Source organism: Dendrobates tinctorius, unplaced genomic scaffold (genome assembly GCF_039654945.1).
Source record: "Dendrobates tinctorius isolate UK_male_01 unplaced genomic scaffold, ASM3965494v1 ptg000086l, whole genome shotgun sequence".
NCBI lineage: Eukaryota > Metazoa > Chordata > Amphibia > Anura > Dendrobatidae > Dendrobates > Dendrobates tinctorius.
The window spans coordinates 30,761,699-30,789,195 of NW_027361754.1; the positions used below are offsets into that span (position 1 = coordinate 30,761,699).

Below are 27,497 nucleotides of genomic sequence, written 5' to 3' on the forward strand. Positions count from 1 at the left end.
TATATCCAATATCCCATTTTTTATTTGTACTTATCAAAGTCAACCCAACCCCAAATCACATCATTACTTTTTTGTAACATAATGTTTACAAGTCAAAGCATGCATAATATATATTGTATAGTAGCAAAAATTGGTGGCTTAAGAATCTGATATTACTTTGGTTTACGTGCAAGAACAAAATACAGAGCTTCATAATCAGCAACATCCAACTGTGATTTATCTGTGCGTGGAGAATACACTGTTTTTTCAATCTGGTAACCAGCTTCTTTGAAGGCCATCTCCAGCTCTTCCTTCTTTGTGGTCATTGATGCAAAACATTTTTTACCAACGTTATAAAAAGTAGCATTCATCACACTTAAAATTAAAAGGTAACCGCCGGGTTTTATCAAGTCTTTGAAATTTTTCAGAGCTTCACAGAATGACTTTATGTCTTTACATGGGGCTTCAAGACAGAGACAAGAAAGGAGACAATCCGCCGGTGGCACAACGATAGGGTCAAAGGGTTTTCTTTTCAGAGCATCACATTTCAGGACTTTTTTCACCTTACTGCGCAGTTTTTCTGCCTTTTTCTCATAATCCTCCCTTCAAGCATAAAAGAATAAAGTGTTATATAATGTAACTTGTATGTTACAGAAGTGATAGTAGATACCAGATCAAAATAGGAGATTAAGTGGGTTTGTTTCATGTAGACAATCTCCATCCATATGTCCTAGTAGAACAATACAAAGAAAGTGCACTGCTGGTTCTCCTGCACCAGTGACTTATTTAAAGCTTGTGGGCCCCAATGAATAATCTCCAACAGGGCCCCAAACTATCATAGGTCTTATAGTATAGTTTTGGCTTGGTCTAAGCAGACCTTTTTTTGGCCCCCCTAGGCCCGGGTTCAACTGCAACCTCTGCAGCTACTGCAATTGCTCCTCACTGAGGCTGCGGAGAACCTCCCTGAAATGTGGTTTAATGGCCATCCAGTTATACACCAAAAATGTCTGGAGGTCCACAGCTGTCAGTAAGTGGTCACCTGTGGTGTCCTCTTACTCTTAAGCCCCCGTTACACACTGCGATATCGCTAGCAATATCACTATAAAGTCACCGATTTTGTGACGTTGCAGCGATATTGCTAGCGATATCGCTGCATGTGATACTTACCTCCGACCGGCTCCCCCGCTGGTAATCGCTAATCGCGCGAGAAGCTCCTGGACCATTCCTCGTCAGTCACTTCCTGCTGGGGCTTCCTGCTGTGACGACGAGCAGCGCGTGGAGCCGGGCGGGAGGACGCAGGATCGCTGCGTCTGACAGGTAAGTAGCGATCCCCGTCCCCAGCGATGTCGCTGGTGATATCTGTCTGAGTGGCAGCTCACTAGCGACCACCTAGCGATGCACCAGCGATCCTGACCGCGTCATATCGCTGGTCGGGATCGCTGGTGCATCGCTAGGTGTAACGGTACCCTTAGAGTGCAGCCATGGAACCTCCTCTATGACATTCATATGCCCCCATAGGACACATAAATAGAGTCCGTGTTTATGATACAACCTCTCTATCTAAATGAGAATTGTGAATTTTAATTCTCGTCTGGACTATTGCAATGATCTACTAATCAGTCTCCCTCTTACTAAGTGGTTTATGATGCATGTAGGCCTGGACATTGGTTTATCTGATCATTGCATTTATTGTGCCCTGCTGTCCTAGTTTAGTTTGATTGATTAACGAGTGAGCGAGAAAAAGAAAACAAAAAACAGATCTAAGCATCAGACTCCTATATATTCAGACCTAGCTTGGGGAAGCATTTATGCAGGGGGCATTTATGTACATTTAATCAAAGTACATTTGATCAAAGTATGAGGCAGTTATAAATGGCAGTTAGACAGGGCAGGAGACAGGTAAGACATTTATATACATCTATTCCCTGTACGTTTGGATTACAACAAATATTCACCATATGCATTTGTATAATTTCTTCCCTGGCAGCTGCATTCACACACATCCACCGCCCTGGCATTAACTCTCTACACTCCATCCATATCGGCCCCTCACTCCTTTCCTCTCCACGCTCTTTTCACATTACTAAATTGCACAGATCCATTCAGTCCCACCATTCAACATCAGAGACGCTCTCACAAATCACTTAACCATCTGCTCACTCTTTCTATCCTCCTTCTCCTAGTCACAGGAGACATTGCTCCCAACCCTGGTCCCCCATGTTATAGAAAGTCAAACCCCCCAACTGCTACACTCAGAAACCCCTCTAATCTTATTAATATTCCCTGCATGCCTTTTGCCTCTCTTAATTGTGCCCTTTGGAATTCTCGCTCAGCGTGTAATAAACTCCCCTTCATCCATGACTTTTTCCTTTCTAATTCTCTTAACCTTCTGGCTCTCACTGAAACCTGGATCCAGCAGTCAGACACTACCGCTGCTGCTGCTCTTTCATATGGGGGACTACACTTTTCTCATACCCCAAGATCAGACAAAAGAGCAGGTGGAGGTGCTGGTCTGCTCCTATCACCAAAATGTACCTTTCAGGTTATCCCTCAAGTACCCTCACTTGTCTTCCCTTCTTTTGAAGACCATGCTGTCAGACTCTACACCCCCTTCTCCATGCGAGTGGTGATGGTGTATTGTCCTCCCGGCCCCTCCCATCAGTTCCTGGATCATTTTGCCACTTGGCTTCCACATTTTCTCTTCTGTGACATCCCTACCCTCATCATGGGCGATTTCAACATCCCCATTGCTCTTCTGCTCTCCCCATCTGCTACTCACCTTTCATCTCTAACCTCCTCGTTTGGCCTTTCGCAGCTTACAAATTCTCCAACACATGATGATGGAAACTCCCTCGACTTGGTCTTCTCTCTCCTTTGTGCAGTGGATGATTTTGCAAACCCCCCTCTCCCACTCTCTGACCACAACCTTCTTTCATTCTCTATCAAGAACTGCCAGACCGCTCAGGTCACCCCCCCATCTATACTTATAGAAACATGCAGGCCATTAACACCCAGAAACTTATGAAGAACTTGCAGTCTTCATTGGCCCCTATCTCCTCCCTCTCATATCCTGATTCTGAACTGAAGCATTACAATGAAACACTTCAAAGTCCCTTGGATGAATTATGAATTTGCACCTCCTATACATAGAACAACACGACACAGATGGCGACAACCCTGGCACACCCTGCAAACACGTTTCCTGCAGAGGTGCCCCAGGTGGGCCGAATGCCTGTGGAGAAAATCCAATCTACACGAAGATTTCATCCATTATAAGTTTATACTTAGAACATACAACACCACACTTCACCTCTCCAAACTGTTAGGAATCTGGTTTCTATGATGCCTATGCAGGAATCCAGATTCTCACATTTGTCTCCAGAGGCTGTCCTTTTTTCCAGCTTCTGAGCATGCCCACGGGACGAGCTCTCATTGGAGTTCAGAAGTCAGGTGCTCAGGTCCTGCTCCTGATTTCATTGGTTCTGCTCTGGGCTCTGGAGATTTCCGGAAGGTCCCGTACGCTATAAAAAGTGCGCATGGCTGTTTTGCCATGCGCTAGTATTTCTCATACTTGCTGCTGTGTGTTTGATGATGGATGCTTGGACTGGTGACTGACTCATTAAATATCCCCTTCCTTGGTTATTACGAGTGTGTGAGTGATTGGGTCAGCCAGTAGCAGCGCTAGCGCCAGCGCATTCAAGCTTCATCTATTACAGCAGCTAAGCGTCCTGCATCGCGCTTGTGAAATTGCGGTTGCAGTCTTTCCAGGAGTGCGCAGTTGCGACGCCAAGCACACGTTCTTCTACGGTAAGTCCGCTCGGTTGTAGTGATGTTTTAACTACTCCTGTTACTGGCTACCGTACGTGTGCCACTGAGACTCTGTGCGGTTAACAGACTCAGCGTGACTACATTTTTCATTATTTACCTGTGCAGCTCTGTGTCCTTTAACAGAGATTGCCTGTTTGCACTTGGGTGAGTTAGAACCCTGTGCACATTACCGTTTTAGTGCTCGGCCTCTCTCAGCAGCGGTTTTGCCATCCACCGCACGGTGGACCCAGAGTGGCGAAGGCACTTAATTAATTTATTTTTTTAGTGTCTTCCGCCACTCATAACACAAACAAACCTATTTCAACACCCTCATCACCTCACTGACTGTCCAATAACCCTAAACGTCTCTTTGACACTTTTCATTCCCTGCTCAACCCAAGAGTGCAGGCCCCAACCACAGAGCTTCAAGCTGACGATCTGGCCAATTACTTCAAAGAAAAAATTGACCATATCCGACAGGAAATTATCTCCCAATCACCTCATACCATGCACTGTCCTCCCTCTCCCATTGCATCTAGCTCACTCTGATTTTGAACCAGTCACAGAAGAAGAAGTAAGCAGGCTCCTTGCATCTTCTCGCCCTACCACTTGCACCAGTGACCCATTTCCGTCACATCTCCTCCAGTCCCTTTCCCCTGCTGTCACCACTCACCTAACTAAAATATTTAACCTCTCTCTCTCTTCTGGTATCTTTCCCTCCTCATTTATGCATGCCATCATACATCCACTACTTAAAAAAACATCCCTTGACCAAAGCTGTGCCGCTAACTATAGACCTGTCTCTAATCTTCCCTTCATCTCTAAACTCCTGGAACGCCTGGTCCACTCCTGTCTGATCCGCTATCACTCTGATAACTCTCTTCTCGACCCTCTCCAATCCGGTTTCCGCTCTTTACACTCTACTGAAACTGCCCTCACTAAAGTCTCTAATGATCTACTAACAGCTAAATCTAATGGTCACTACTCCATGCTAATTCTCTTGGATCTCTTTGCAGCATTCGACACTGTGCATCATCAGCTCCTCCTCACTATGCTCCGCTCCATCGGCATCAAGAACACCGTTCTTTCCTGGTTTTCATCCTATTTCTCTAACCGCTCCTTTACTGTATATTTTGCTGGTTCCTCCTCCTCTCATCTTCCCCTTACTGTTGGGGTTCCTCAAGGATCAGTCCTAGGCCCCCTCCTCTTCTCTTTGTATACTGCCCCTATTGGTCAAACAATCACTAGATTTGGTTTCCAGTACCATTTCTATGCTGATGACACCCAATTATACGCTTCTTCTCCTGACATCATGCCTGCCTTTTTAGAAAACACCGGTGATTGTCTAAACGCTGTGTCTAACATCATGTCCTCACTATATCTGAAACTGAACCTGTCAAAGACCGAACTCCTTGTGTTTCCTCCCTCTACTAATGTACCTATACCCGACGTTGCCATTTCTGTGTGTGGTTCCACTATTACTCCCCAGCAACATGACCGCTGTCTTGGGGTCATACTTGACTCCGAGCTTTCATTTGCCCCCCACATCCGATCACTGGCTCGCTCTTGTTATCTACACCTGAAAAACATTTCTAGAATTCAACCTTTTCTTACTTTTGACTCCGCAAAAACTCTTATTGTTTCTCTCATTCATTCTCGTCTGGACTATTGTAACTCTCTTCTAATCGGTCTCCCTCTTACCAAACTCTCCCCCCTCCAATCTGTCTTGAATGCTGCAGCCAGGATCATATTCCTCGCCAATCGTTACACCGATGCCTCTACCTTGTGCCAGTCATTACACTGGCTACCCATCCACTCCAGAATTCAGTATAAACTTACTACTAGTGTTGAGCATTCCGATACCGCAAGTATCGGGTATCGGCCGATACTTGCTGTATCGGAATTCCGATACCGACTTCCGATATTTTTTCAATATCGGAATTCGGCATCGGAATCGGAAGTTCAAAGTTGATTGACAGACTGACGTCATCATGATGCGCGGTGTGTGCGCATCATGATGCGCCGTCATTTCGGGCCTTCCGGGGGTCTCTGCCGGCCTGCCGGGGGGCTGTGCCGGCCTGCCGGGGGGCTGTGTGGACTGCCCGGGGTCTGTACCGGCCTGCCGGGGGGCTGTGCCGGCCTGCCGGTGGTCTGTGCACCCTGTGGGGGTCTGTACCGGCCTGCCGGGGGGCTGTGCCGGCCTGCCGGTGGTCTGTGCACCCTGTGGGGGTCTGTACCGGCCTGCCGGGGGGCTGTGCACCCTGTGGGGGTCTGTACCGGCCTGCCGGGGGGCTGTGCCGGCCTGCCGGGGGGCTGTGCTGATGTCCGGGGGTCTGTGCAAGCATCGTCCGATGGGACTACAAGTCCCATCGGGCGATGCCTGCTACCATGACAGTGATTGACACATTAGCCAATGATGGGACAGTAGTAGTCCCATCATCCGGCTAATGTGTTAAATGTTAAAAAAAAAAAAAAAAAAAAAAAAAAATACTACATAATACATGCATGCTACATACATACTACATATATACTACATACATACTACATACATGCTACATACATACTACATGCATGCTACATACATACTACATGCATGCTACATACATACTACATGCTACATACATACCACATACATACTACATACATACTACATATATACTACATGCATGCTACATACATACTACATGCTACATACATACCACATACATACTACATACATGCTACATACTACATACATACTACATACATACTACATACATACTACATGCATGCTACATACATACTACATACATACTACATGCATGCTACATACATACTACATGCATGCTACATACATACTACATGCTACATACATACCACATACATACTACATACATACTACATACATACTACATACATACTACATGCTACATACATACTACATATATACTACACAGCAATGGCATAAAGTGAGACTAGGGACTTTTTTTTTTTTTAAGTGGCGGAGGAATACAGTGCGGAAGGATACCTACCTTCCGTCATTGGATTCCTGCAGCCCGTAGAGAACGGCAGCATCAGCTGATGCTGCAGTTCTCTACCCAAGATCGTCGTGGGACACACTCGTGGACTGCTTCGGATCGTGGGTGAGTATTTTTGTGGTTTGTTATGTTAATATTTATTCCGGAAAAGACAATGGCTTCGGGGAACAATGTGACAAGTATTGGTAAGTATGTTACTCTATGTTATATGTACTGTATGTCTATGTATGTATTGTATGAATGTATTGTATGTAGTATGTATGTAGTATATATGTGGTATGTATGTAGCATGTAGTATGTATGTAGTATGTATGTAGCATGCAGTATGTATGTAGCATGCATGTAGTATATATGTAGTATGTATGTAGCATGTAGTATGTATGTAGCATGTAGTATGTATGTAGCATGCATGTAGTATATATGTAGTATGTATGTAGCATGTAGTATGTATGTAGCATGCATGTAGTATATATGTAGTATGTATCATGTAGTATGTATGTAGCATGCATGTAGTATATATGTAGTATGTATGTAGCATGCATGTAGTATATATGTAGTATGTATGTAGCATGTAGTATGTATGTAGCATGTAGTATGTATGTAGCATGCATGTAGTATATATGTAGTATGTATGTAGCATGCAGTATGTATGTAGCATGCATGTAGTATATATGTAGTATGTATGTAGCATGTAGTATGTATGTAGCATGTAGTATGTATGTAGCATGCATGTAGTATATATGTAGTATGTATGTAGCATGTAGTATGTATGTAGCATGCATGTAGTATATATGTAGTATGTATCATGTAGTATGTATGTAGCATGCATGTAGTATATATGTAGTATGTAGCATGTAGTATGTATGTAGCATGCATGTAGTATGTATGTAGCATGCATGTAGTATGTATGTGGTATGTATGTAGCATGTAGTATGTATGTAGCATGCATGTAGTATATACACTCACTGGCCACTTTATTAGGTACACCTGTCCAACTGTGTGTTAAGACTTAATTTCTAATCAGCCAATCACATGGCGGCAACTCAGTGCATTTAGGCATGTAGACATGGTCAAGACAATCTCCTGCAGTTCAAACCGAGCATCAGTATGGGGAAGAAAGGTGATTTGAGTGCCTTTGAACGTGGCATGATTGTTGGTGCCAGAAGGGCTGGTCTGAGTATTTCAGAAACTGCTGATCTACTGGGATTTTCACGCACAACCATCTCTAGGGTTTACAGAGAATGGTCCGAAAAAGAAAAAAAATCCAGTGAGCGGCAGTTCTGTGGCCGGAAATGCCTTGTTGATGCCAGAGGTCAGAGGAGAATGGGCATACTGGTTCGAGCTGATAGAAAGGCAACAGTGACTCAAATTGCCACCCGTTACAACCAAGGTAGGCAGAAGAGCATCTCTGAACGCACAGTGCGTCGAACTTTGAGGCAGATGGGCTACAGCAGCAGAAGACCACACTGGGTACCACTCCTCTCAGCTAAGAACAGGCATCTGATGGCTACTTTCAGCAGGATAATGCGCCATGTCATAAAGCTCGAATCATCTCAGATTGGTTTCTTGAACATGACAATGAGTTCACTGTACTCAAATGGCCTCCTCAGTCACCAGATCTCAATCCAATAGAGCATCTTTGGGATGTGGTGGAACGGGAGATTCGCATCAGGGATGTGCAGCCGACAAATCTGCGCCAACTGTGTGATGCCATCATGTCAATATGGTCCAAAATCTCTGAGGAATGCTTCCAGCACCTTGTTGAATCTCTGCCACGAAGAATTGAGGCAGTTCTGAAGGCAAAAGGGGGTCCAACCCGTTACTAGCATGGTGTACCTAATAAAGTGGCCAGTGAGTGTATGTGTTATGTATGTAGCATGTAGCATGCATGTAGCATGCATGTAGTATGTATGTAGTATGTATGTGGTATGTATGTAGCATGTAGTATGTATGTAGCATGCAGTATGTATGTAGCATGCATGTAGTATATATGTAGTATGTATGTAGTATATATGTAGTATGTATGTTGCATGTAGTATTTATGTAGTATGAATGTAGCATGTATGTAGTATGTAGTATGTATGTAGTATATATGTAGTATGTATGTTGCATGTAGTATTTATGTAGTATGAATGTAGCATGTATGTAGTATGTAGTATGCATGTTGTATGTATGTAGCATGTAATTTTTTTTTTTTTTTTTTTACATTTAACACATTAGCCGGATGATGGGACTACTACTGTCCCATCATTGGCTAATGTGTCAATCACTGTCATGGTAGCAGGCATCGCCCGATGGGACTTGTAGTCCCATCGGACGATGCCTGCACAGACCCCCGAAGCCTGCACAGCCCCCCGGCAGGCCGGCACAGCCCCCCGGCAGGCCGGCACAGCCCCCCGGAGCCTGCACAACCCCCCGGCAGGCCGGCACAGCCCCCCGGCAGGCCGGCACAGCCCACCGGAGCCTGCACAGACCACCGGCAGGCCGGCACAGCCCCCCGGCAGGCCGGCACAGACCACCGGAGCCTGCACAGACCCCCTGGCAGGCCGGCACAGCCCCCCGAAAGGCCCGTACAGACCCCAGAGAGGCTGTACAAGGGCAGGAAAGGGTTTTTCTTATTCCGATACCGGAAGTCCCATAGACTTGAATGGGACTTCCGGTATCGGAATCGGCGATACCGATACTTTTTTTAAAGATCGGCCGATACCATCCGATACGATACTTTGAAGTATCGGACGGTATCGCTCAACTCTACTTACTACCCTTCACCCACAAAGCACTCCATGGCTCAGCACCACCCTACATCTCCTCCCTTGTTTCAGTCTACCACCCTACCCGTGCCCTCCATTCTGCTGATGACCTGAGGTTAGCATCCTCAATAATCAGAACCTCCCACTCCTGTCTTCAAGACTATACACGTGCTGCACCAATTCTTTGGAATGCACTTCCCAGGTCAATACGATTAGTCCCCAATCCCCACAATTTTAAGCGTGCCCTGAAAACGCATTTATTCAGACTGGTCTACCGCCTCAAAACATTAACCTAACTATCCCTGTGTGGCACAGTCAAAAGTTTTGCCATAGCCAGGTTCCCTGCATCATGTTCCCACATGCTTTATGCATCTATTAGCCCTCTGTGTCTGTACTGTTACACACTTAATATTATGGCTGGTCCAAACAATCAGGGCAATTGTTACCACCCACCTTTTGTGTCTACCTTTTTTCCTCATAGATTGTAAGCTTGCGAGCAGGGCCCTTATTCCTCTTGGTATCTGTTATGATCTATGTGATTATTGTTATGCTGTAATGTCTATCATCTGTACAAGTCCTCTCTGAAATGTAAAGTGCTGCGGAATATGTCGGCGCTATAGAAATAAAATTTATAATTATTATTATTGCTAAATTTTTTCCTCTCCAATCCATCCTGAATGCAGTAGCCAAGATCATATTCCTCTTCAACTGCAACATCGATGTCTCCTCTATGTGCCAGTCATTGCACTGGTTGCCCATCCACTACAGAGTCCAATATAAACTTATCACTCTCACCAACAAAGCTCTACACAGTTCCTCCCTCACTCCCTTATCTCTACAGTATCTACCACCCTACCCATGCCCTCAATTTCGCTAATGATCTAAGACTAACATCCTCAATATTCTGAACCTCCCACTCCTGTCTCCAAGACTTCTCACAAGCTGCACCAATTCTCTGAAATGTACCCTGGATAATTCAATTAATTCCCAATTGCTGTGATAGCCTGTTTGTTAGGGTCCCGTCACACACAGCGATCTCGCTAGCGAGATCGCTGATTTTGTGACACATCAGCGATCTCGCCAGCGAGATCGCTGTGTGTGACGGGGATCAGCGACTGGCCCCCCTACCGGTTATCGCTGATCATGCTCGAGCGGCCTGGGCCGTTTTTCGATCGCTGGACGCTGGTTTCTAATGTAAACATCGGGTATCCAGGACCCACGGCTCCTGGATACCCGCTGTTTAACTTGGAAATCGGCGTACACGCCAGAATTGCCAGATGGCTAGTCCGATCCAGGTGATGACGTTGGCTCTTGCAAATCATGATACCATGCCCATGGGGGGTGTGATAACATGCTGAGTGGGACGACGAGTCTCCGTAAGCAAACACCCCATCGACCGGTCAAAGTGTTTATTTGCATATGATAAACTAAAATACTTTGTCTAAAAATCTGTCATATGTCCAATTAAATAAAGGCACTGTTAGGCAGGCAATTTAAGCGGGGACATACAATTACTGGTGGTTTAGGGGGAATGTGGGACCTTTCAGGTTCTCTTTATACTAATGAGGTGCCTGATGCACCCTTGGCATGGCTGAGCAGTTGCACCTTCATTCCAAATTGTTTTCCATCTATCTTTGGCTCCTTTAAAGCCGGAGCTATCAACCAAGGACGAAGAGCGTCCAGATAGATGTGAAACAAGTAGGTGGAAAGCTGGACTGTTGGGCTGTGACAAGGGTGCATGGAGCATCCTATTAGCATATTTAAATAAAGAATGTTTTTTTTTGGCAAACCTTAGCAATGGATTTGAACAGTAAAGGTATGTCCCTTTCAAGGTTCTGTTTTTGAAATCTTATTACCCTTTTCCTTCCAGCTCACACACAAATTTGATGATGTGAGTCCAGTCAAAAGCATCCGGATCCTTTTTCAGCCACTTTTCCAATTCGGCACGATTTTGCTCAAGGAAATCTGAGACGATGATTTTATCAAACACTTCGCAAGCCGAGAAGAGGTGATAAATGGTGGGTCCACTGCCGAAATCAATCAGAGTGTCCCCTCTTATTCCACCTTTCAAGAGAACACAACATGGAAAATATCAGGTTAAAAAGTAATATTATAAGAAATCATTTTTTTTTTTCTTGAGAAAGGTGTCGGTCTTGGGCCGAAATGCATTGGTACTAATAAAAACCTTATCTGAAACTCTAAAGCTCCTCATTTCCCAGCATCGGTTCCCACCTAACATGATTCTCTTCATTCTGGAAAATTATGAAAAATTATGAAAAATTACACATAGGGGGCACAAATCAATGCTACATAAGGTTAAAGAGGATGATGACCTGTGCAAAGACCATTTACATGAGCTCAGATAAGACAGGGCACTGCTTACTGTCAATGGCTTTTATTTCTGTGTCTCAGATCAAAAATTCTATATTGATCTCTCTCTATTTTTCTACCATAGCAAAGGGTACAGTGTTGGATTGGATTGGCAAAGGCCCACCAGTAACATTGATTCTTTAGTCTCACTGTTCAGCTACATGGAAAGATAATCTAACCCTAGTGCCCAAATTTACTTTTATTTCTAGCTTGTTTAATGAATGATTATATATGTAATAACACTAATTATTATCCTTTACAGGGGCACACCGGAGGATTCTCCTGTTCTTCAGTGGGCCAGTCCGAGCCTGCCAGGATTTATATATATATAAATCGATCTTCTGAGTTTAATGTGGAAGAACATGACTGGCCAGCATAGAGAACAAAGCTGAACCCTACTGAATACATTTAGATTTCATAAATGTTTGCCAAATCTTTTCCATTCTACCTGCTAAAACTTATTTTTATGGACTATTTTGGCAAAATAGTATAGGTCAAATATCACAGGTATAGCATATAGCAAATAGCATAGTATAGGTCAAATTTCCACATTTCTAGCTCAAAATTCTACTTGAAATGTACTGAAAATATCAATCTCGACGGTTGTTTACCAAGTCCAAGTGTTGATGGATCAATTAGCACATATATTGCAATGCGTACTGCCTTATTTTAAAAGAATGTGCTATCATAAAATTAATTTTTATTTAAATCAGCTTTTTAGCTTAAATATATTTTTGAAAAGTGTTGGTTGTTTCTTTCTCAATTTCCATATAACTGTATACAAACAGAAATCTAATAATGTTCACACTAGTAACTAAGCCTAATACTAAACTCATACTTCCTGTTCTGTACCGAAAACCTTTCAGCAGTTTCATAATCATCACAGACAGGATTAAAATGAAAGATAGCACTTCTGTATACAGTAAATAAGATCTATCAAAATGTCACAGTTCACGTTTTCAATCCTGTCCAATGATTGATAACAACGTTATATACAGTAGATACCACAGGATTCACCATTCACAATAGGTGATGTCACACCTCACTTCCTCCTCCTCCTATTGTACAATGGCTGATAACAACTCTATATACAGTAGATAACACAGGATCCACCATTCACAATAGGTAATATCACAGCTCACCTCATACTGTACAATCACTGATAACACCTCTATATACAGTAGATACCACAGGATTCACCATTCATAATAGGTAATATCACAGCTCACCTCCTCCCTCCTCCTCCTCCTGTACAATGACTGATCACCTCTATATACAGTAAATAACATAGGATCCACGATTCACAATAGATGATGTCACAGCTCACCTCCTCCTCCAGTATAATGACTGATAATACCTACAGTGGGGAAAAAAAGTATTTAGTCAGTCAGCAATAGTGCAAGTTCCACCACTTAAAAAGATGAGAGGCGTCTGTAATTTACATCATAGGTAGACCTCAACTATGGGAGACAAACTGAGAAAAAAAAATCCAGAAAATCACATTGTCTGTTTTTTTTTTCATTTTATTTGCATATTATGGTGGAAAATAAGTATTTGGTCAGAAACAAAATTTCATCTCAATACTTTGTGATATATCTTTTGTTGGCAATGACAGAGGTCAAACGTTTTCTGTAAGTCTTCACAAGGTTGCCACACACTGTTGTTGGTATGTTGGCCCATTCCTCCATGCAGATCTCCTCTAGAGCAGTGATGTTTTTGGCTTTTCGCTTGGCAACACGGACTTTCAACTCCCTCCAAAGGTTTTCTATAGGGTTGAGATCTGGAGACTGGCTAGGCCACTCCAGGACCTTGAAATGCTTCTTACGAAGCCACTCCTTCGTTGCCCTGGCGGTGTGCTTTGGATCATTGTCATGTTGAAAGACCCAGCCACGTTTCATCTTCAATGCCCTTGCTGATGGAAGGAGGTTTGCACTCAAAATCTTACGATACATGGCCCCATTCATTCTTTCATGTACCCGGATCAGTCGTCCTGGCCCCATTGCAGAGAAACAGCCCCAAAGCATGATGTTTCCACCACCATGCTTTACAGTAGGTATGGTGTTTGATGGATGCAACTCAGTATTCTTTTTCCTCCAAACACGACAAGTTGTGTTTCTACCAAACAGTTCCAGTTTGGTTTCATCAGACCATAGGACATTCTCCCAAAACTCCTCTGGATCATCCAAATGCTCTCTAGCAAACTTCAGACGGGCCCGGACATGTACAGGCTTAAGCAGTGGGACACGTCTGGCACTGCAGGATCTGAGTCCATGTTGGCGTAGTGTGTTACTTATGGTAGGCCTTGTTACATTGGTCCCAGCTCTCTGCAGTTCATTCACTAGGTCCCCCCGCGTGGTTCTGGGATTTTTGCTCACCGTTCTTGTGATCATTCTGACCCCACAGGGTGGGATTTTGCGTGGAGCACCAGATCGAGGGAGATTATCAGTGGTCTTGTATGTCTTCCATTTTCTAATTATTGCTCCCACAGTTGATTTCTTCACTCCAAGCTGGTTGGCTATTGCAGATTCAGTCTTCCCAGCCTGGTGCAGGGCTACAATTTTGTTTCTGGTGTCCTTTGACAGCTCTTTGGTCTTCACCATAGTGGAGTTTGGAGTCAGACTGTTTGAGGGTGTGCACAGGTGTCTTTTTATACTGATAACAAGTTTAAACAGGTGCCATTACTACAGGTAATGAGTGGAGGAAAGAGGAGACTCTTAAAGAAGAAGTTACAGGTCTGTGAGAGCCAGAAATCTTGATTGCTTGTTTCTGACCAAATACTTATTTTCCACCATAATATGCAAATAAAATGAAAAAAAAACAGACAATGTGATTTTCTGGATTTTTTTTTCTCACTTTGTCTCCCATAGTTGAGGTCTACCTATGATGTAAATTACAGACGCCTCACATCTTTTTAAGTGGTGGAACTTGCACTATTGCTGACTGACTAAATACTTTTTTCCCCACTGTATATATGCGCTAGATAACACAGGATCCACCATTCACAGTAGGTGATCTCACAGCTCACCTCCTCCTCCTGTACAATGTAGATAATGCAGGATCCACCATTCACAATAGGTGATGTCACAGCTCACCTCCTACTGTACAATCACTGATAACACCTCTATATACAGTAGATAACATAGGATCCACGATTCACAAGAGATGATGTCAAAGCTCACCTCCTCCTCCTGTATAATGACTGATAATACATATATATGCACTAGATAACACAGGATCCACCATTCACAGTAGGTGATGTCACAGCTCACCTCCTCCTCCTGTACAATGTAGATAACACAGGATCCACCATTTACAATAGGTGATGTCACAGCTCACCTCTTCCTCCTGTACAATGACTGATGACACCTCTATATACAGTAGATAACACAGGATCCACCATTCACATTAGGTGATGTCACAGTTCACCTCCTCCTCCTGTACAGTCACCTTTGTCCTAATGAGTGCATGATCATTACATACCTCCTTGCAATTCCATCTATGGCTGCAGATGTCAATGTAACCAATAGGAAGTAGTAGTCTAATATTAACCCTAGTGACCAGTGTGAAATTTTCAAGATAATATAAATAGTGATATGATCTGATGAAACCAATCTAATATTTATGACCAGTGGATATGTAATACTGCTTAGGGTTGGAGTACCCCTTTATACATAGTTGACAGCAATATATTTACTTACTAAACTAATGATATAAGCGATCAATACACGCTACATAAAATAATTAAACCATTTCAAAACAGCTGAAATTTTGGAATAGAATTGAAAAACTTAGTGAAATATTTGCTACTTACCTTTAGTGAAAGTTTCATGCAGATTTCGTATGACAAATTCCGTCCATTCTCCATAAAGCAGTCCGTCCTTTGGCTCGTAGTATGTCTGTAAGTAATCTTTGGCATCAAATTCATCAATGTAGTCTTGCTTGGAAGCCAAAGGGACGGCCATGACGTTCTGTCCTCAAGTTATCTGTTAGATACTTTAGAGATTGCAAAACACCGACATTAACCTTTTCCCACAAAAAATGGAATATCATACTAATTAAATCACATTTCCAATTTCCACCATAGTCTCCTATAAGAGCGCCCAGAGTTCTTCTGAGGTCTCTTGAGTTTCTTGCAATTTCTGTCCAGCTGTTTGTTACAAAGTTTCTCTTATCGCAGATAACCCCTTAAAATAATATGGCTTGCCAGGAATGTAGCAGGCGTGCAGAAGAAGCTGGTTACTTCTTGCCCTTGCTGTATATTCGTAGCTTATTTTTAGATGACCCTTCTAGTTTTATCCATACCATGCTGTGGTTTTGCATACATGTTAGTTCTCAGAGCATAAGACCACTACTAGATAATAGCATTGGTTGAAACTAACAAGTCCCTTTAGGATGATAATAGAAAAGACTGGTGAAACACAAACTAATGAAGAAGTGTTTAGGTTTACCCATTAATTACGACAATATGGTCACCCGTGCTCCAGATCTTGCAAAGATACGTTAACTTTTTGGTCTTGTTTTAATTTCTGTGTAGTACCTGTGGCGCCCCCAGGAGTATGGTTGCCACAGTGGCATTACCTTCCTCCTAGGGAGTGTGATGTCATGCTTGGAAGCAATAAAGGGCCTCTCTGTCAGGTAAATTCAGCACACAGCACGGTTCCCACTCCAGGCCAGCAGAGGGAGCTCTGAACCAAAGCTGGGGGAGGAGCTTCTCTCTGGGGGCCAGGAAGGGGAAGTTAGTTAGTTCGTGTGAGGAGGGCGAAGTGTGTGGACGAGAGGAGAAGAGCCGGAGGATTGAGCAGAGTTCAGGCTCACTTCTAGCGTAGCGCACGGTCGTGGGCGACCCATTTTGGCATCACGAACAGGATTTAAGAAGCCCAGTGTCCCCGGGTCCTGTGTGCCAAAGACTGTGTGTGTGCCATAGGCCTATTGCGCCATTGCCGCCATTACCCCATCACTTGGCACGCGTGGGAAGCCAAAGGGGCAGGCCGTCATGGGTGGAGCCAGCCAGAGAGCGCAAAAAGTGAAGTGCTGCACGGGAAGGGACCAGCGCGCGGGTAGTGAGAAGCAGAGGCCTGCAGGCCCGGCGTCCCCCGATCATCCAGCCTGCGGAGCGGCAACCGGTAAGACAGCGCAACCCAGGGCCTGGCCAACATTAACTAGGAGGGGAGGAGAATGTCTGAGACAAGAGAAGATGCAGCGGTGAATGCCACCGCACCTCCCACAGCGCCACAAGATGCAGGGGCCAGCGCAGCTGCGGCCCCAATGGCACCGCAAAATCCAGCGGCCAGCGCAGCTTCCAGAACGCAGCAGGAACATGCGCCCATCACAGCAGTCCCCCATAATGCCGCTGTCCATGCCCTATATACCCGGAGCAACCTGGTTACCGCAGTACTCAGGGGAGTCACATGCCCTGAGTGAATTTAAAGAGAGACTGTGCAGTTTGTTTGATGTGCATCCTCTGTCTGAAAACCAAAAAGTGAACATCCTTATTGGGCAGCTAACTGGTGCAGCGCAAAGAGAAGTAAAAGCCTGGCAGGACACTGATAAAGAGACTGTTAAAACGATTCTGGCTAAGCTAAGAAGCACCTTTGAAACCCGCACTGCAGCTGAAATAAAAATGAGATTCTTTGGGTGTAAGCAGAGAGTGCAGGACAGTATACGGGACTATGCTCTTAACCTGCAGGAGGCGCTGCGAGCCATAAAGCAGATTGACCCAGACAGAGTGAAAGATGGAGACAGACTGTTAAAGGAGCAATTTATTGAGGGCCTCCTATCCAGTACCCACAGAGCACAGCTGCGCATCATAGCACTACAAAACCCTGACCTAGACTTTGCAGACTTCAAAGACAGGGCTATCCGGGTGCTGCATGAACCAAATGTCAGCCGTCCAGTGCCCCCTAGGCACCCAGCGATCACATACCACCAAGAAGCAGCATCTTTCCCTCCCAGCCCTGTGGGGGGGGGCTGATGCACAGACTCTGGATAATGATCCATCTACAGAACTGCACCTTCGGGTCCAAGAGCTGAGCAAAAGTATGGCTGCACTTGCCAAAACTGTGCAGTCCATGCAGGTGTCCTCAAAGGAGAAGATCCAGCTGGCCTCCAGTCCAGAGGATGTCCCGTGGCTATGGAAGAAGAGGATCCTGCCACTCCGAGGGAGAAACAACGATCGCTATGACCAGGACGGACGTCCCATCTGTCGTCACTGCCACAAGGCAGGCCACATGGCAAGATTCTGCTATTTAAATGAGCAACCCCTGTGGCAGAGGGCCAACCCCCAGGAGTAGGACCACAAGGCCCAAAGAACTGGCGAGCCAAGTATGTTGGAGGACGACCGGTCCTCCCAGTGGTGATTGACGGCATCCCCATGAACACTTTGCTGGACACTGGATCTCATGTGACAGCTATGCCATATATCCTTTACAAGCGGTATTGGGCTTACTCCGAAGTTACCTGTGGCCCAAGTGATGAACTAACAGTAGTTGCCAGCAATGGTCAGTCTTTGCCCCAAGTAGGATGTAAAGAGATTACCATTAAAGTGGGGCAAGTAGAGTTAAAATCTCAAGGTCTGATAGTTGTAAACATTGATCGACGAGAATGTAACCCAATGATGACCCTAGGTACTAATGTGATTGAAAATTGTCTTGCCGTGGTTATTATTTTGTTGCAACAGGTAGCCGAGACTGCTGGTTCCAGTGAACGAGTCCCGAAGAAGGAGATCAAGGCCATGATGCAAAGACAGCAGGTAGAACTGTCTGGCGGAGAAATTGGCAGCATCAGAGTGAGTGATTCTATCCCCATTGCGATACCCCCCAGATGTGAAATGTTAATTTGGTGTCGGACAGCCATCGGCCTCAGAGGAAAAGATTACCAACCATTGGTAGAGCCAGTGTACTCTGATAGCCGGCCCACTGTCCTGACAGCCAGAGGGGTAGTTGATGTCCACAAAGGGAGAGTACCTGTACACCTCTTGAATTGTGGGGAAGAGGAGGCCACAATACTTCGGTATGCCACTGCTGCTAAGCTGCTTATTGTCAGTAACAACGCAATACAGGCAGCAGAGCCCTTGGTCTCGTCCGACCAGGCAGGGGACAATGGCTCTGTAAAGCAGCTGGAGGAGTGGTGTCAGCAGCTGCAGGTGGGAACTGACTCCACCCCTTCATACCAAAAGAGTGGGGTTTACCGAGTGACTCAGGAGTATGAGTGGGTATTCAGTAAACACTCTCTAGACTTTGGGAAGGCAAAGGGGGTTCAACACCATATCCCCACTGGAGATCATCCACCCATTAAAGAAAGGTACCAGCTTATACCCCCAACACAATATCAATGTGCCAAAAGTATGTTGCGGGAAATGAAGGAGGCTGGGGTGATCAGAGACAGTTGTAGACCCTGGGCAGCTCCAATAGTCTTTGTGAAAAATGAAAGATGGTACCATGAGAATGTGTGTTGATTACAGAAAAATTAACAGCATTACACATAAGGATGCCTACCCATTACCCAGAATTGAAGAGTCATTAGCTGCACTTAAAACAGCTAACTATGTTTCCACCTTAGATCTCACTAGTGGGTATGCGCAGGTTCCCGTGGCAGAGGCAGACAAGGAGAAAACAGCGTTTACTACACCAATGGGTCTCTGCGAGTTCAACTACATGCCGTTCGGGCTCTGCATCGCCCCAGGGACATTTCAACGGCTAATGGAGTGCTGTCTTGGACACAAGAACTTCGAGACAGTCCTGTTGTACCTTGATGATGTCATTGTTTTCTCCAAGACTTATAATGACCATCTGAAGCACCTGGCTGAGGTGTTTGAAGCCTTGTCCAACTTCGGCCTGAAAGTGAAGCCATCCAAATGCCACCTCCTGAAGCCCAAAGTACAGTATCTCGGTCATGTAGTGAGTGCAGAAGGTGTGGCACCGGATTCTGACAAAGTCACTGTCATCCAGGACTGGCAGAAGCCCAGCAACCTCAATGAGGTATGTCAATTCCTCGGGTTGGTAGGCTACTACCAAAGGTTCATCAAAGGCTTCACTGAGATAGCCACGCCTATGCAAAATCTTCTGGTGGGCCAGCCCAAGAAAGCCAGGAAGAAGAGTCCTACATTTGAATGGAATGAGGAACTGGAGAGGTCCTTCACTCGACTGAAGATGGCTCTCACAGGAGATGAAGTCCTGGCCTACCCAGATTATGACCATTTGTTTTGTATACTGATACCAGCAACGTGGGACTGGGAGCAGTACTGTCACAGGTCCAGAATGGCAAAGAAAGAGTGATCTCATACGCCAGCAGGAAGCTTCGTCCCACTGAAAGGAACCATGACAACTACAGTTCCTTCAAACTGGAGTTCCTCGCCATAGTATGGGCTGTGACTGAACGATTAAAGCATTACCTAGCTTCAGCCAAGTTTAACATCGTCATGGACAACAACCCGTTGACTCACTTGGAAACTGCCAAACTAGGTGCACTGGAGCAGTGATGGATGGCTCGGCTGTCTAACTATGAATTCACCATCAAGTACCGAGTGGGGCACAAGAATGCTAATGCTGACACGCTGTCCAGAATGCCCAATCTGCCAGATGCAGGAGAAGACCCTGAGGCACTCGAAGAAATGGAGTTACCTGCCTTCCACAGGCCAATTGCGGCCCAACGTGCCCAAGGAGTGAGAAACAGATGGTCTATCGTGAAAGAGGCCACCCTAAATCCATTGCCTCATCATGACTAAGCAGAAACGCAGGATAGTGACCCCACAGTCCGCCTGGTAAAGAGCTAGTGTCACAAGCTGACTCACGCCCAAGTCCAGATGCTCCTGAAGAAACCCAGCAGTTGTGGAAGGAAAGAGGCAGGCTGTTCCTCTATGAGGGAAAGCTGTGTCGGAGGAGTATCAATGCCTGTACTCATGAGTTGGTCTGGCAAGTGGTAGTCCCAAAGAGGCAGGCATCAATGGTCTTGGAAGCATATCACAATGGAGCTGGACACTTCGGATGGAAGTTGGAGGCCTTGCTCCGGGAGAGATTCTATTGGGCTGGTATGAGGAAGGCCATTGAGAAATGGTGCCGGGAGTGTGGACAATGCAACCTGCGCAGGAAGGACCGAAACAGCCAGCGAGCTCCTTTGTAGCCAGTAACCAAGCAACCACTTGAGTTGGTCACCCTGGACCACATGAAGCTGGTCCCAAGCCGTTCAGGCTACGTTTATGCTCTTACCATCGTTGACCACTACTCGAGATTCCTGGTAGTCGTGCCTGTCAAGGATCAAACAGCAAGGACAGCAGCCAGCGCATTCCAACTGCACTTTTGTCAACCACACGGATACCCCGAGCGAGTGCTTACAGATCAAGGTCTAGCCTTTGAGGCAGAAGTGTTCCAAGAATTCTGTAACTTGTATGGTTGCAAGAAGATCAGGACAACACCATACCATCCACAGACCAATGGCATGTGTGAAAAGATGAATCAGATGGTGATCGATCTACTGAAGACCTTGCCTTTGGAAGAGAGGAATCTGTGGCCAGAGAAGTTGACAGATCTGGTAGACCTCTACAATCACATTCCTGTGAATTTCACCAACTGCACTCCAGCCTACCTAATGAGAGCGAGGCCTGGCAAGCTGCATATTGATTTGGATATGGGAGTCCTCACACCTGAGGCGACATCACCAGATGATGACTGGGACACAGAGAGGCAGCAGCAATACCGAAGCGTACAAGAGTGTGTAGAAAAGAGTCTAGCTCAGTCAAGACAAAAACAGGAAAAGAACTACAATCAACATGCACCTGCAGTTCCCTTGTCACCAGGAGAACAAGTCCTAAAGAGGAAAAGGAGGATGCATAAATTGGATGAGCAATGGGAAGCTGAACCCTGCACCATCCTACCATCAAACTTTGACAACACCAAAGTGTGCCTTATCAGTAAGGATGGAGGAGGAACCTCAGCAGCAGTATCGACGGATCATCTGAAACTGTGCCCTGACCATCTAAAGGACAGGATGGAAGAGCAAAACAACCTGCAGCCCATAGAGGAAGAAGAAGAAAAGGTCAGCACTGTACTCGGAGAATTCCCTGCAAATTGGACTAGAGCGAATCAGGCCATAGTGGTGCCAATTTTGACCTTTTCCCATCTGGTAGTGCAAGAAAAGTGACTCAAGACCACCCTGAAAACCAGCAAGTACAGGTAGTGGATGCCACACCAGCAGTGGAACAAGAGAATTCTCACCCTGCCAGTGGTGAATCTGTCATGCCCACAGTGAGTAGAAGTGGTCCTAGGAAATCTAGTATCCCTGTGCTACACAGAACCACCAGTAGTGTAGCCAGTACAACACACACTACACCAGTAGTTAACGCAAGGCATCCAGTAAGGTCCCCAACAACACCAGTGCTATGTAGGTCTGTCCGTAGTACCCAAGGTATACCACCCCTAAGGTTTTGCATATAAATAAGTTATGTAAATGGTAAACTGTAAATATGCAACCTTTTCAAGCTTATGTGCCTACAGAGACTCTGTAAGAACCTTTTGGAAATATCAGTTTGTTTTTGATGGACAATTGGGCCACAGGACTATGTGTGGTCAAAACTCTACTTGTACATAGTTTGCCGACTGCTCAGGAATTGGACCATGGACATTGATGCATGGACTAATCGTCATCAGGACTATTTTTGAGCTTTGGTTTTTGTAATTTTTCATTTTTGAAATCTTGTTACATTTACAATTGTTCATTTGTTAATATGTTTTACATGTTTTCTTCAGTCCGGGCGTACTGAATTGCACTAGGGGGAATGTGGTGCACCCAGGAGTATGGTCGCCACAGTGGCATTACCTTCCTCCTAGGGAGTGTGATGTCATGCTTGGAAGCAATAAAGGGCCTCTCTGTCAGGTAAATTCAGCACACAGCACAGTTCCCACTCCAGGCCAGCAGAGGGAGCTCTGAACCAAAGCTGGGGGAGGAACTGCTCTCTGGGGGCCGGGACGGGGAAGTTAGTTAGTTTGTGTGAGGAGGGCGAAGTGTGTGGATGAGAGGAGAAGAGCTGGAGGATTGAGCAGAGTTCAGGCTCACTTCTAGCGTAGCGCATGGTCCGGAGTCTGGTCTCCGAGGTTGTATGGATACTGATGTTCCTGCAGCAGAAACCGGAGGAATAGGAAGCTGTAAATGCATTAGACTCGGAGGCACAACAGCAACGTGTTAGCCAGAAGAAGGAGGCTACAGCTGTCTGCCATATGAGGGGGTTCTAAAAGAGAGCAAGCAAGAGGAACTTCAGTGTAACTCAGTACTGCATGTACCTCAGATAAGCGCTAGAAAGGAGACTACACAACCTATCTGATAGAGAGATTCCTGAGCTGCTTCCAGGCTGGCCAACTCCTGTTCCATCTGTAATCTGGATCCTGGACTGCACTTGCAAAGCAAAGTAAAGGTAAAGGAAACTGCACCCTGTTGTGTCATTGCCTTCTTCGCACAACCCCTTCAGCACTTCTACATCTCTGTGCTTAACACTGCACCCTCTTCCTCAACACCTATTACTACTGTCCTGGGACTACAGCTCTACCTGTGGGGAGCTATTACATCTTGCGTCCTACCATCTTTCCCAGATGATCGGCCTGCAGCGTCGGCTTAACCCCTTCATTCCGAGCACAACAGGTGGCGTCACGTATCATCCACTTATAAACTTTAATCAGCCACGCTTAACCCCTTTTACATGGATGCCCAGGGCCATGGACCGGGTGACCACTACTGTGACACTTCCCTCTGGGATACCGGCCCGGTACCGAGTACCCCACTGCCCTGGGGGGCGACCCATACCTGTAGCCCGACACAAAGGAAACGGCTCCCACTTGTGACAACATTAGGGCACGTGGGCGCACCCCTTTAGTCCTTTCTCCTCTGCATCTTTATTCTGTCTATTAAATCCTTCCCTCTAGCTGAGTTACATTATAATATATGATTGCAACTGCTTGAACATTTGAGGTTTTGCAAATGGTTTAGTTCTAGACAACCCCTTTAATAACGATAATATCATGGGGTTGAGCGAGGGGTAATGTATAATTGATGTGCAACTCTATCAAGAAGCATATTAAAATACTTTGTAGCAGAATTGTTATAAGATTTACTTGTGAATAAAAGTGTGTTGTGGTGACACCTATGGTGTCACTGGCGCTGCCTAGGGGGCGCTATCAGGGGTCCCTGAACAAGCGCAGGGAGTGCAGGAACAAGGCACACAGTACACAAGGACTTGAGACTAATGCAGTGAGCACAGGACCTGGCACTAAGCAGTCATGTGACAAGGGGGGCGGATTCACCGCGCGCGAGTACATGGAAGGAAAACTGAGCACGCAGAGAGCAGGGCACAGACAGTAAACATGGTCAAGGAGAGCCGAGGGTCAAAGCCAGATGAGAGCGTTGTACCTAAGGATAAGACAAAGAGTAAATGGAGACAAGCCAAGGGGTCAGATCACCAGGAGGGACAGGGCAGTACAAAGCAGGATGCAGAGGCAAGGTCAGGGGACAAACCGGGTCATACACAGCAAGGCACACAAGCACAGAGGCACAACGTTTACGGACAAGAAACCTGAGTCAGCAACCACATATACGGAAGTATCACCGACACCAAATCCAGGAACTGCAAACATTAAATAGCTGCCCCGGAACCAAAGAGAGGCGAACTAAAATTAATCCTGACCTGACCAGGATGGAGGCGGAACCATCCTGTCCAGAGTCATTACATGTGTTTCCTTCCACTTTGTGGGATGGGAAAAAGTCTTGGGATCTCCCATTATAATTTTCAAGTACGTATCTGGATTTTCCTATGAGAAAGAGAAAGTTTCTTTCAAGTACATAGTCTTTCCCCAGTGGAGGCAAATTTTGAGCCTGGCGAGTGAAGATATTTTTGGCATACGTATTTGTTCTTTTAGTTTTTTTTTTCATGGTTGCAATAGCGTGGACTTCATGTGTCTTATATGGTAAGTTTTCCAAAAATCTATCATAACATGTGCAAAGAAAGTCTGCTCACCCCTTATAGATTCTAGATGTATGGACCGCCATCCTGATCCCACGTACGCACATTTAGAAAATACAAAAATTTATTTCCAGCTCCCAGATACAATTTCAATGCTTTATTTGTACAAGTTTAAAGTTGCATGGTACTAGGCTGTCAAAAACTGCAGGACAAAAAAAGAAAAAGTGACGCGTTTCGAATTTGAAACGCAATTTTAATCTGAACTAATTTCACTCCAAACATGCACAGCTTAAATATGCAAATAAACCAATCATAAGTCGTTAAAAAAATTGCATGATAACAGGACCTGCAAGAGACACATGACAAACAACATATACTGTATATATATACAATTTTTAAAAAACTCTCCTCTATATAATGAAAATTAACATACCCCCTGAAGTAGTAACTTAAGGCGAAATGAAAAGATAAATGAGTTTTTAAAAGATAACAAATGCTTGACAAAATTTCAACTCTGTGGACAAACTAATATAATTTTCTCTAAAGTTTTCTGACTTTTAGCAAACATTATTTTCCTTACCTAGCCTTTGCTTATTTTATTAGTTGGTATAGTCAAATCTTTTTTTTTTTTTTTTTTATAAAAAAAAGACATGTTATTAGTAAGAATGTCTCAGAGCCTCTTACCTCTGCTCCTTTGCTTTCTCCGGTCTGGGTAGGTTTAATAGTAAACTAGCTCATGAACAGGTTTTATCATGAAGGTTTTTTTTTTTTGTTTTCTCCAACTCAATAAATCAAACATACCCTGTGCTTTTTGAGCAAACATTCCTCTTGATTAGAGTGGTTTCCGTTGCTTACTTTAGGAATTTTGGATTAGGAACTTGTCACAGGGCCAACATAATTTCACATTGTATCCAAGCTTGGACAATGATTTTTGGCTGTAATTTCATATAAGGATTAGTGGTGAGCGATCACTAAAATGCTCGGGTGCTCATTGCTCGAGTTGAGCAAATTGGAATACTCGGGTACTCGGACAGAACAACAAGCCCAATGTAAGTCTATGGGAGACTCGAGCATTTTTACCGCGATCCCCCCGGGGGTCCTTTCAAGGTCTAAAAACAACAGACAGTGGAACTGCATTGAGCAGGTGGTGTGCTGGTAAAAGGGAAAAGAAAAAAAAAATCTTTTAAATCTTCTGCCTGAGCGAGTGTGAACGAGCTGAGTGTGACCTGAGTGTAAGTGCGAAATGTGGTAAGTGTGTGACTTGTGATTCAGTGACTTTGGATTCAGGGAGTTTCCAAGGGAGGTATTACTGAATTGCTGTTATATTTTATTAATACTTTTTTTTTATTTTTGCTTATCTTTTTGTCTGGTGCAATACCCATTAAGATGTGCTCCACTATTGCCAATGCCATCCAGTGCACGTCTTGCCGCACGTATGAAATCCTTGAACAGCCGGTCGAGGGTGCATACTGCTGTGCGAGATGTGAGCATGTTGTGCATTTGGAAGCCCAGATACTGGATCTAAATGTGCAGCTGGCAACACTGAGATCCATAGACAATATGGAAAGGAGTCTTCTACTCACTGAGCAGATGCTCAATAGGATAGATGAGGGGGGATGCTAGGTTGGAGCTGCAGGACAATGAAGCAGCTAGCTGGGTGACAGTTAGAAGGTGGGGTAGAGAGAAGAGCACCAGGAGGTTAGTCCTGATCTGGCACACCCCAATAAGTTTGCTAAGTTTGCAGATGAGGGGAATGTTCGTGCAGGAGTAGCACTGCTGCAGCAAGGCATGTCCTCTGAAAGCCGGAGGAGTGTCTGCTCCAGTAAGGGGGGAAATAGGAGAGCAGGGCAGGCCAGACAGGTTCTGGTAGTGGAAGACTCAATTATTAGGGGAACAGATAGGGCAATCTGTCACAAAGACAGGGATCGCCGAACGGTGTGCTGCCTACCTGGCGCTCGAGTCCGACACATCGCTGATTGGGTTGATAGATTACTGGGAGGGGCTGGTGAGGATCCAGCGGTCATGGTGCACATTGGCACAAATGACAAACTTAGAGGTAGGTGGAAGGTCCTTAAAGATGATTTCAGGGAATTAGGCTGTAAGCTTAAAGCAAGGACCTCCAAGGTGGTATTTTCGGAAATACTTCCTGTACCACGCGCCACGTGAGAGAGGCAACGGGAGATTAGGGAGGATAATAAGTGGCTCAGGAATTGGTGTAGGAAGGAGGGGTTTGGGTTCCTGCAGAACTGGGCCGACTTCTCAGTTGGCTACAGGTTCTACGCTAGGGACGGGCTGCACCTCAATGGGGAGGGTGCAGCTGTGCTGGGGGAGAAAATGGCTAGAAGGTTGGAGGAGTGTTTAAACTAGGGACGGGGGGGAGGGTATTCCTTTTATAGGAGGGGAAGACAGTGCAGATGGAGACCTGGGCACAAATAATGAAATTGGGGGTGGGGGTGGCATGGGGGTGGGGTTAGAACAGTTAATAATTTAAGAAAGAATAGAGGTACAGAGAGATACATAAAGTGCATGTATACTAATGCCAGAAGCCTCGCCAACAAAATGGAGGAATTGGAGTTAATTTTGTTGGAACATAATTATGACATGGTGGGGATATCTGAGACATGGCTGGACGAG

At 45.2% G+C, this 27,497-nt stretch overlaps 1 protein-coding gene across 2 annotated transcripts; it reads right to left on the bottom strand.

Moving 5' to 3' along the window:
- Positions 1–25,637, bottom strand: LOC141097822 (nicotinamide N-methyltransferase-like). 2 transcript variants are annotated; one of them, XM_073585282.1, is made up of 4 exons: positions 25,548–25,637; positions 15,735–15,916; positions 11,410–11,617; positions 1–582 (listed from the first exon to the last, which is right to left on the bottom strand). In XM_073585282.1, exons 2-4 carry the CDS (start codon positions 15,883–15,885, stop codon positions 153–155), a joined length of 789 nt encoding a protein of 262 aa, XP_073441383.1. In that variant the 5' UTR covers positions 15,886–15,916; positions 25,548–25,637; the 3' UTR covers positions 1–152. The 2 variants fall into 2 exon arrangements, with proteins under 2 accessions (XP_073441383.1, XP_073441384.1); XM_073585283.1 differs by lacking the exon at positions 25,548–25,637 and adding an exon at positions 24,918–25,056.
- Between the last annotated feature and the right edge of the window lie 1,860 nt (positions 25,638–27,497).